Genomic DNA, 12,088 nt, shown 5'->3' on the forward strand with positions numbered 1-12,088 from the left:
GCCACAGACCATGGTCGAGTCTTTTCCCTGGTCACAGCCACCCATATCAAGGGCTGTGCTGTGGCATGGACTAAGTGGGGCCAACCGTTTGCTTAGCTTGGGCTGAGGCACATGATGGAGTGGTTGGAGGAAAACAGGCAGCCACTAGAGCAGACCTCTCATCCCAAAGACCCCTTTGTCTCTCACAACTGATCACTATCTCCAAACTCCTCTGTGCCCCAAAGGGGAGGCAGGGCCTGTGTGGTTTCTCTGTGTATACTGGGGCAAGGTGGTGGGTTGAGCTGTGGTGTACTGGGCTGCTTCTACAGCACCGCTTGAGTAAGTGCCAACAATGGCCACCACAGCCCACCCAGGGTCCACCCTGGGACCAAGTTACCTCTGCATCCTAAGGCCAAGTCTTTTCCCTGGTCCTGGCCACCCCAGATCCAGTGCCATACTGTGGCATGGACTAAGAGGGGCCAGAGCTTTTGCTTAGCTCAGGCTGGGGTGTATGATGAGGCAGTCATGGGAAACTCAGCAGCCACTAGAGCAGACCTCTCTCCACCCTGCCCCAGCGGCTAACCAGTGCACACACATTCCTCTTGAATGGAGCCCAGGATTCTCCCAGCCCTTCTATTTGTCACAGTGTTCCTCCAACCAGTGAGGGGGTTTATCTCCTCCATGTAGGACCCCAGGACTGGGATGCCTAGTCTGTGGCTTGACCCAATCACTCCCCAGGGCTGCCTGTACATTCGCCCTTTTCCTCTGAGTCCCCTCTCTGGGTCACAGGACCTGATTTGATTGCTTTTCTTCTCTTCATACCTGATTACATGTGTATTTTTCATATAGCCTTGGTTTTAAAGCAGTCCTTCTACCAGTTCCAGTTAGTTTTCAGTGAGAAATGCTCCTGTAGATGTATTTTGGATGTGTTCAGGGGAGAAGATGAGGGTCACATCCTCTTAGGCAACCATCTAGTCTCCTTAATCCATTTTAACTTTAAGTCATTTATTTTATTTTTTTACCTCTTTATTGGAGTACAACTGCATTACAAGGTTGTGTTAGTTGCTGCTGTATAAAAAAGTGAATCAGCTATATGTATACATATATCCCCATATCCCCTACCTTTTGCATCTCCCTCCCACCCTCCCTATCCCACCCCTATAGGTGGTAACAAAGCACATAGCTGAACTCCCTGTGCTATGCAGCTGCTTCCCACTAGATATCTATTTTAAATTTGGTAGTGTATATATGTCCATGCCACTCTTTCACTTCATCCCAGTTTACCCTTCCCCATCCCTGTGTCCTCAAGTCCATTCTCTACGTTTGTGACTATTTTAGTCCTGTCCCTAGGTTCTTCAGAACTATTTTTTTTTTTTTTTAGATTCCATATGTATGCATTAGCATATGGTATTTGTCATTCTCTTTCTGACTTACTTCATTTGGTACGACAGTCTCTAGGTCTATCCACATTACTACAAACAACTCAATTTCATTTCTTTTTATGGCTGAGTAATATTCCATTGTATATATGTGCCATATCTTCTTTATACATTCATCTGTTGATGGATACTTAGGTGGCTTCCATGTCCTGGCTATTGTAAATACAGCTGCAATGAACAGTGTGGTACATGACACTTTGTGAATTATGGTTTCCTCAGGGTATATGCCCAGTAGTGGGGTTTCTGGGTTGTATGGTAGTTCTATTTTTAGTTTTTAAGGAACCTCCATACGGTTCTCCATAGTGGCTGCATCAATTTACATTCCCACCAACAGTGCAAGAGGGTTCCCTTTTCTCCACAACCTCTCCAACATTTATTGTTTCTAGACTTTTTGATGATGGCCATTCTGACCAGTGTGAGATGATATCTCATTGTAGTTTTGATTTGCATTTCTCTAATGATTAATGATGTTGAGCATCCTTTCGTGTGTTTGTTGGAAATCTGTATATCTTCTGTGGAGAAATGTCTATTTAGGTCTTCTGCCCATTTTTGGATGGGTTGTTTGTTTTTTTGTTATTGAGCTGCATGAGCTTCTTATAAATTTTGGAGATTAATCCTTTGTCAGTTGCTTCATTTGCAAATATTTTCTCCCATTCTGAGGGCTCTCTTTTGGTCTTGTTTATGGTTTCCTTTGCTGTACAAAAGCTTTGAAGTTTCATTAGGTCCCATTTGTTTATTTTTGGTTTTATTTCCATTTCTCTAGGAGGTGGGTCAAAAAGGATCTTGCTGTGATTTATGTCATAGAGTGTTCTGCCTATGTTTTCCTCTAAGAGTTTTATCATGTCTGGTCTTATATTTATGTCTTTAATCCATCTGAGTTTATTTTTGTGTATGGTGTTAGGGAGTGTTCTAATTTCATTTTTTACATATGGCTGTCCAGTTTTCCCAGCACCACTTAATGAAGAGACTGTCTTTGCTCCATTGTATATTCTTGCCTGCTTTATCAAAGATAAGGTGACCATATGTGTGGGTTTATCTCTGGGCTTTCTATCCTGTTCAATTGATCTATATGTCTGTTTTTGTGCCAGTACCATACTGTCTTGATTACTGTAGCTTTGTAGTATAGTCTGAGGTCAGGGAGCCTGTTACCTCCAGCTCTGTTTTTCTATCTCAAGATTGCTTTGGCTATTCAGTGTCCTTTGTGTTTCCATACTAATTTTGAATGTTTTGTTCTAGTTCTGTGAAAAATGCCATTGGTAGTTTAATGGGGATTGCATTGAATCTGTAGATTGCTTTGGGTAGTATAGTCATTTTCACAATGTTGATTCTTCAAATCCAAGTATATGGTATATCTCTCCATCTGTTTGTATCATCTTTAATTTCTTTCATCAGTGTCTTATAGTTTTCTGCATAGAGGTCTTTTGTCTCCTTAGGTAGGTTTATTCCTAGGTATTTTATTCCTTTTGTTGCAGAGGTAAATGGGAACGTTTCCTTAATTTCTCTTTCATATTTTTCATCATTAGTGTATAGGAATGCCGGAGATTTCTGTGCATTAATTTTGTATCCTGCCACTTTACCAAATTCATTGATTAACTGTAGTAGTTTTCTGGTAGCATCTTTATGATTCTCTATGTATAGTATCATGTTATCTGTAAACAGTGAAGGAAACGATAGCAAGGATCAATAAAACTAAAAGCTGGTTCTTTGAGAAGATAAACAAAATTGATAAACCATTAGCCAGACTCATCAAGAAAAAAAGGGAGAAGACTCAAATCAATAGAATTATAAATGAAAAAGAAGTAACAACTGACACTGCAGAAATACAAAGGATCATGAGAGATTATTACAAGCAACTATATGCTAATAAAATGGACAACTGGAAGAAATGGACAAATTCTTCGAAAAGCACAATCTTCTGAGACTGAACCAGGAAGAAATAGAAAATATAAACAGACCAATCACAAGCACTGAAATTGAAACTGTGTTAAAAATCTTCTAACAAACTGTGATTAAAAATCTTCCAACAAAGAAAAGACCAGGACCAGATGGCTTTACAGGTGAATACTATCCTTCTCAAACTCTTCCAAAATATAGCAAAGAGAGGAACACTCCTAATCTCATTCTATGAGGCCACCATCACCCTGATACCAAAACCAGACAAAGATGTCACAAAAAAAGAAAACTACGGGCCAATAACACTGGTAAACATAGATGCAAAAATTCTCACCAAAATACTAGCAAACAGAATCCAGCAGCACATTAACAGGATCATACACCACGATCAAGTGGGGTTTATCCCAGGAATGAAAGGATTCTTCAATATACGCAAATCAATCAATATGATACATCATATTAACAAATTGAAGGAGAAAAACCATATGATCATCTCAACAGATACAGAAAAAGCTTTCGACAAAATTCAACACCCAATTATGATAAAGTCTCTCCAGAAAGTAGGCATAGGGGGAACTTACCTCAACAGGCCATATATGACAAACCCTCATCCAACATCATTCTGAAGGGTGAAAAACTGAAACCATTTCCACTAATATCAGGAATAAATCATTTAAATTTAAATAGCATCATTTGACTTCTGCCTACCATATTGGACACAATAGGTCTGGATAAATAAATGACCAAATTTTTAAAAATTAAAGTTTGCCTTTTTCAATTCTAATAAAAGAACACATCATAATTGAAAGCAGTGTTCTCTAAACTAAAAGTTTACTGTTATTAAAAGTCAAGTATTAAGAAATAACACAACTATCTGGATTCAACAATAAATTTATTTTTGACAATCAAAGGAATGTGATCAGAAGTGAACAAATCAAAGTATAATTACCCTCTCAGACAAATAAGTATTTCATTCTATTTACCTTGCAGTTTCCTGGCGAAGCGCATTGAGAAATGTGTCTGGGTGGAAGAGTTCTGATAGGTCAAGTGTATCGGAGAGAAGAGTCTGTTTTTCAGCTCTCTCTACCCAGTCCTAGGAGGAGGGAGATATACGAACACACATTTAAAAACTTTTCAAACTTGAAAGATAAAGAAATCTATTAAAGAAGAATTATGCAGAAGTCATTTTCAATGAGGAAGTTATACAGTTTCCAAATGCTTTGAAATGATGCGTAGGAAAAATATTTTTTTCCACTGTATGTTATAAAATCTGCTATAGTTTTTTGATATAATATCCATCTATGACAAAAAAGCTTCTTTGCACAACCTTTTGTTAGTAGAGATCTACTCAAAATAAAAAGTCTAAAACATGACATTTAATCTCATATATGGTGTTTAGATTTGGACTAGCACTTCTCCTAGTGATGACTCATTCCTCAAAGTGTGCTCAGGGGATACTGAGCATCTGGGTCTACTACTAGAGTTCCCAAGGCTGCCAATTCTTGGCAAGGCAAACTGAACTTGGGTTCCAGATTTAACAGTAAATTTGCCACCTTACTAAATCAAGTATTATAGTGCAGGGTAATGTCCAGGAAAAAATAATTTTTTTGTTAAAATGTGTTTTTTAATAGTCTTTTCTCCTTATCTGACATTCTGTAAATCAATTTATACTCCATTTGGAGAAAGATACATCATCATTAAGTATGTTTAATAAGCATAATAAAAAATTGCCATTTGGAACAAATAACAAAAACAACAAAGCCTTCTGCAAAACTTTCTATATGCTTTCCATGTATTAACCAATTTTATGCTTACTACAATCCTAAAGTTGGTGTTAATATCCCCATTTTACAATCAGAAAATGGAGGCATGGTGAGGTTAAGGCTCTTGCCCAAGGTCACATAGTTAGTGTTGGAGCAAGGTAATAATAAACTCAGGTGATTTGTTTTTCTGTAATATTTCGGCAGGTACTAATGTGCCTTAAGAGATTGCTTACTGACAATTTCTGAATCAGTCTGTTACTTCAGCTGTTACACAGAGATGGTACCACAGTAATGGCTATTAAAAGCTTTCAGAATTCACATTTACTCAGTAATTCATTTTGCATGATTTATAAAGTCTAGGAAAAAGTTATTTATTTAATTTATGATTATGTAGAAAGACTGTGTTTCATGTACTATAACACCCTGTTATCCACCAAAGCATTTATATCTGTCAGCCAGGTCTAGAATAGGAGAAATTAATCTCCAAAGCTAGTGTGCTTGCATTAATATGTAAATGCTTTTGACTAGTACTCCTACCCTACAGTTTGTAGCAAAAAATGTTCCTATGTCCTTCCTAGCAATTGATAATATGTTGATTTTAAAAGTAGAAAATACTTTAAAAAGAGATCTCTTTAACAAAGTATAATTATTTCTTCTTGGATATTATCCTTTTAATAATAACACTCCACAAAGTATCTATTTTCAATTAAATAATTTAAAATTATGCATAGCAAATATTGTTTACTCCTTATCAAATATTTTTATATCTGCCTTCTATTTTCATTACCTAAACACAGTCAACAGATTATGCTAACATGACCCATTTTTATTGTAAATACTTATTTATTTTTAAAACAACTGTAAATATATCAAATTATATTATTATTTCAAAAAGTCCTTAACATTAATTTTGAATTAGAAAACTCCAAAATAGTTGTTGCCAACTATGGATGTGCATATGTTCAAATTAATTAAAAATTAGAGTGTGGCTGATAATCAGAGTTTAACTTCATTAAAGTCTGAATTAACATAATTAGTCAAGGAGAGAAAGCCTCTTTAGTAAAAATGTTTTTATTAGTCTATAGTAAAAATATCCTGTTAGTCTATTAAGGTTAAAGTTAGAATAAAGCAAAGGTATATTTGATAAGATAAAGTTTAAATAACAAAGATTCTTTTAATGTATATAATATTGTTAAACAGTAAATTTCAATATAAAGAACGAATAAGCACTTTTTTTTTTTTATTTTTAAAAACTACATCAAATCTGCTCATGGATGTTTACAGTAGCTTTATTCATAATTGCCAAAACTTGGAAGCAACCAAGATATATCCTTCAGTAGTTGAATGGATAAATAAACTGTGGTACACTGGGACATTGGAATATTATTCAGTGCTAAAAATAAATGAGCTATCAAGCCATGAAAAGACATGGAGGAAGCTTAAATGCATACTACTACGTGAAAGAAGTCATTCTGGAAAGCTACATACTATATGATTCCAACTATATGACATTCTAGAAAAGGCCAAACTATGGAGATAGTAAAAAGATCAGTGGTTTCCAGGGATACGGGAGGAGGGAGAGTTGAATAGGTAGAGCAGAGGATTTTTAGGGCAGTGAAAATACTCTGTGTTATTATAATAATGGGTATATGTCATTATACATTTGTCCAAATCCACAGAATGTGGACTATTATACCCATTATTATAATAAGCACCAAGAGTGAACCCTAAGGTAAATTATGGATGTGGGTGATTATGATGTGTTAACACAGATTCATCCTTGGTAAAAATGTACAGTTTTGATGAGTGATGTTAATAATGCAGGAGGGGCTTCCCTGGTGGCGCAGTGGTTGAGAGTCTGCCTGCCGATGCAGGGGACACGGGTTCGTGCCCCAGTCTGGGAGGATCCCACATGGCGTGCAGCGGCTGGGCCCGTGAGCCATGGCCGCTGAGCCTGCGCGTCCGGAGCCTGTGCTCCGCAATGGGAGAGGCCACAACAGTGAGAGGCCCGCGTACTGCAAAAAAAAAAAAAAAAAAAGTAATGCAGGAGGCTATGCATGTATTGGAGCAGGGAGTATATGGGAAATCTCTGTACCTTCCTCTCAATTTTGTCATAAACCTAAAATTCCTCTTAAAAATGTCTTTCTTTAAAAAAATGACATTTATACTCATTTAAAATAGTAGAAATAAAGACAATTAACATGATCTTTATGAGCAGTAATGCACATATATAGATTGAGCTCTCAACAAAGCTGTAGGCATATTACTGGTAGTTATTTTTCAGGAAATGTTTCTTCTTTACTCCACTCCTGGTTACAGGCCATGCTCTTTTTAAAGGACTAGGTTTGAGACTGAACATAAGGCCCATGTCTCTCCTATGATTATGCAACTATATAGCTATAATTCTTCAAATGTTATATAATAAATGTAATCATAGAAGTAAGCAAATAAATACCTAATAGAATTGAATAACTTAATGGGTTGGGTAATTTCTTAAATACTATAAACACACACTTAGATTCATAGGCAGTAAAACTTCTAAACTAGAATGAACCATAGGGATCATTGAGTATAGTTTCCTTACTATAACACAGAAAATGATTTTTCCCAGGTGATATGGACAGTTTAAAAATATTGCAAAATTTTATTTTAAAAAGATTAGTGATGAAGCAGAACACATGAACAGAAATGGCATTCATTCACTCATTCAGAAGCACTTGCTGAAGGCTAAGAGCTTACCACCTAGTTAGGGGAGATCAAGCATGCATAAATCACTGTGGTCAAAAGGTATTAAGGGGAAAATCATATAAGAAATGAATCATGTCTCAGGAGTGATCTACTCCTATATGGACCAATATATATGGAATTTTGAAGGAAAAGGCTGTTCTCTCAAGAATTTAACATCTAGCTAACTTCCCGTTCACTTGTGAATATAAGTATCATTTTTTAGGCCAGAGTTCAGAAAATATATAAACCACACCTCTGCATCTTTTTTCTGCTAAATGTTCTTCAAAAGTGTTCTCAAATTCTTTTATATATTGCTCAAAACTAAGATTTTTAAGGATGCAGAAGTCAGTTAAATCTAGAATTAAATCTAAATGATTTTTGTAATAAAATTAAATGGTTATAATAAAAAAAACCTTCTAAAAAACTCAAAGGGCCGCAAAGCATAAAAACAGAAATAATTAAATCAAATGATTGGAGTAAATCCAATTGTATAGGTTATATCCCACAGAGAAAAACATATTTCCTTTCAAGTGTTCACACACATTTATGAAATACATCATGTATCTAGACACAGAGAAGAAAATAATCTCATCATACTGAAACAAAAATACAAGAAATTAATATATCATAAAGGTGGCATCACAGATCACTGGGGAATGAAAAAGATGTTCAATAAATGGTGCTGGGGGAAAATTATTTACTTTTTTGGGGAAAAAAGTCTAAACTTTAATTCACATACAGTCTACAATTACGCTAATTAGCATTCAGAGTTGAAATAATGTTGAAAAAGAGAAAACAAAGACAAGGGAAAAAAGATTATGTCTGATTAGAATGGTAGACCTTTTTTAAAAGAGAAAATATATGTTAGATTATAAAAATTTTGTATGTACCAAAATATCATAAATAAATGTAAAAGGCATTAAAACTAAATTTGGAAAAATATTTTCCACAAACATGAAAGTGAATTAATAACATTAATATAACTGTGGACTGTTTACATGCTTATTGAAACATAAAGATAGGATCATTCTTAATAGTTACATAAATTTAAAAATTAATACATGTTTTTAGTCCTTCAGAATACTAGAATGAGAAATGATAATGCTCAAATGTTGTAAGTGTGCAACATGGACACAATTTTGGACACAATATTTTTTTTGTTCTGTTTTGTTTTGTTTTGTTGGTGGTATGCGGGCCTCTCACTGCTGTGGCTTCTCCCGTTGCAGAGCACAGGCTCCGGACGCGCAGGCTCAGCGGCCATGGCTCACGGGCCCAGCCGCTCCACAGCATATGGGATCTTCCCGGGCCGGGGCACAAACCCGTGTCCCCTGCATCGGCAGGCGGACTCTCAACCACTGTGCCACCAGGGAAGCCCTGGACACAATATTTTTATAAAGCAATTTGATGAAATGTGCCAAAGCTTTGAAAATATTCAAGCCATTTTATTCAGTAATTCCTTTTCTTGGGATGTAAATTAAGAAAGTAATCAAGAGATTATTATGGCTTGCTCATTTAAAATTATTTGTAATATTAAGAAACCAGAAGCATAATTATAATATAAATTCTATAATAATATATAATAGAATAATAGAAATTAGCTAATTAAATTATGATACATCAATACAATAAAATATTACATAACAATAAAAACTGGTATTTGAAGAATATCTAATGACAATGGAAAATGTTTATTACTTAATGTATTTATCAGAATGTAAAAATATACACATAGTATTAACCTGATTATGTAAAAATTACTTGAATACATAGAAAAAATATTGACGAAAGCCATTATCAAATTATTTCAGTTGGGTATGACCTATAACCTATTAATGACTGTCTTCATTCACATTTTATAGCAATTATTTAGTATAAGATGAAATACATTAATAAACTGATGCTATTTTATTTTGTTTTAATGAACTATGTTCCTTCAAAAAAGGGTTTAAGGCAAATAACAATTCAGGCAGTCATGCTTCTCAATGTGCCATCTTTTACATTCCTTCATCTTTTCTTCAAAATTATTTAGTATAAATTTAGAGATTTAAGAATCTGTGAACAAATTCATCCAGAATTAAAATCTAATTTATCCAGAATGAAATTAAGTACCTCCAGTCATTGACTAGAGTAAACAAAACATTAAAAGTTATTAGTATGTTGACAAGTCTGGATAAAACAAGTTTCTCAATTCATTGGATTAATAGATAGTAATAAACTGCAGCTCATCTACAAGGTAGATTATCAGGAATTATATTGGAATTAAAACTTCAGAATTAGTAATTAAAGACAAATAAGATCTTTCTTCCTAGGAAAGATTTGTTGTACCAACTTCAAAAAACAGTAGGTGTACTAATAGATGTTTGCCATTCCTTGAATCTAAATTTTTCCTAAATTCAAACCTGGTTTTATATCATCATTTTTTAAATCTTGTGCATTAGGTTTACTAGTCATATAAGCATGGGAGAAAAGATAAATTAAGTAAGCTTTCCAAGTTGTCTTTTGAGTTTCAGTTTCAAGTCATCTTTAAGTAGACTTTTGAGACTGAAATGTAAAATCTGGAGTCCAAAAGAACAAGATTAATTTGGATGAGTTTTCTGGAGATCAAACCATTTTGACTACATGATCCCTAAAAAAATAATTTCTTGCCTCATGTACTCCATTAATAAATTTACCTTGCCTATCAACTTTAGAGGACTGCTTTTTAAAAGTGTGTTAAATACACTGCAGTTAAGATTCCATCCATTAATGTTCTGCTAACCATTTACATTGACTTTACTTCTTCACGGTATCTCAGAATTTTGATGTGTTTTGATTTTTATTCAGCTAAATTAATTCCTAATTTTCTTTTTGATATACTCTTTGTACCATAGGTTATTTAAAAGTAGGTATTTAGAACACTTCCTGGTATTTTAAATTTCCTCAAATCTTTTTGTTATTAATTTCTAACTTCATTTTATTGTAAATCATTTTAGATTATTTGATACAAGTTTGATCTATCTACGGATCCACCTTGGTATAATTCTGTGTGCACTTGAAAAGAATGTGTACTCTGCTGTTGTTGAATGTAATGTTCTATAAATATCAATTAAGTTACTTAATAATGTTATTTTACAAATAAGTAAAATATATAGACTATTACGTGGAGACATAGGCTATGGGAAAAAATTTAAAAGGGAAACAGGATGTAAAGTATCAAGGAAGAGGAGAGTTATAATCTGAAATAGGATGGTCCTGAAGGGACAAAGAAACTTCCTTCCTTGAAAAAAAAAAAGAAACAAGGGAAAAAGAAACTTCCTTGCAGATATCTGAGGGAGAGCATTCCAGGTAGAGGAAACAGGAAGAATAAAGTCCCTTTGAGGGAGTGTGCCAGGCTGTTCATTGAAAAGCAAGGAGACCAGTATGGCTGGAACAGAATAACTTAGGAAGCAAAAAGTAGGAGAGGAAATCAGAGAGGTAAACGGGCCAGATCTTGTAGGTTGCTATAAGGATTTTGTTACTCTGGAGGAGATGAGAAACCGTGGGGAAATTTCCAAGAGAGGAGTGATATAATCTGACACTTTAACCAGAATATTTAGACTGCTGGGTTGAGAACTCACCAGAAAGGAGACCAGGGTGGAAGCAGGACTAGTCAGGTGGCAGCTGCACCAATAATGACTTCAATCAAGGTAGTAGCAGTGAAAAGTGGTGAGAGGTATCTCGGAATATATTTTGAACGTACAGCCAAGGTAATTTTTCTGATTGAATGGATGCAGTGTATGAGAGGAGAAGAGTTAACAATGATTCCAAGACCTTGTGCCTATGCCTCAAGAAAGGTGGAGATGTCATTTACTTTTACAGGAAAGACTGTGGGTAGCACAAGTTTTTCAGTAAAGGGCAGGAGTTCAGTTTTGAATATGTTAAGTTTGAGATGTTTATTAAACATCCAAGTGAAAATACTGAGTGTACACCAGAGTTAGGGGAAATACTGGGCTGGGGCTATAAATCTGAGAATAATAAATGTTTAGATGGGATTCATAGGCATGAGATCACTATGGGTGGAGTACAGATAGAAAAGGTCAGAGGACTGTGCTCTAGGGAATCCAATTAGAGACGAGGGAATAGAAAATCCAGAGAAATAGATTAAAAAAACAGAAGTGTGTGGTGACCTTTAGGCCAATTTATAAAAAGGTTTCAAGGGGTAGAAACATCTTTTAAAAATGTTGCTGATAGATATCAAAAACTCTGAGATATTATTATAGAAAGGGAAGTTGAGTGTGAGTTCTATCATTTATCATATACATTTTGTAA

At 34.9% G+C, this 12,088-nt stretch overlaps 1 protein-coding gene across 2 annotated transcripts in view; it reads right to left on the reverse strand.

Moving 5' to 3' along the window:
- The window catches only part of DYNC2H1 (dynein cytoplasmic 2 heavy chain 1), a gene marked incomplete at both ends in the record, with an annotated part of 362,190 nt that overhangs the window by 26,597 nt on the left and 323,505 nt on the right, over positions 1–12,088 (reverse strand). For both annotated transcript variants that reach the window (XM_079708170.1, XM_079708169.1), the window contains one exon: positions 4,295–4,404. In XM_079708170.1, coding sequence (XP_079564296.1) covers positions 4,295–4,404 — 110 coding nt within the window. The remainder of the gene's footprint in view (positions 1–4,294; positions 4,405–12,088) is intronic.

This window comes from Hyperoodon ampullatus (genome assembly GCF_949752795.1).
Source record: "Hyperoodon ampullatus genome assembly, chromosome: 7".
Lineage (NCBI taxonomy): Eukaryota > Metazoa > Chordata > Mammalia > Artiodactyla > Ziphiidae > Hyperoodon > Hyperoodon ampullatus.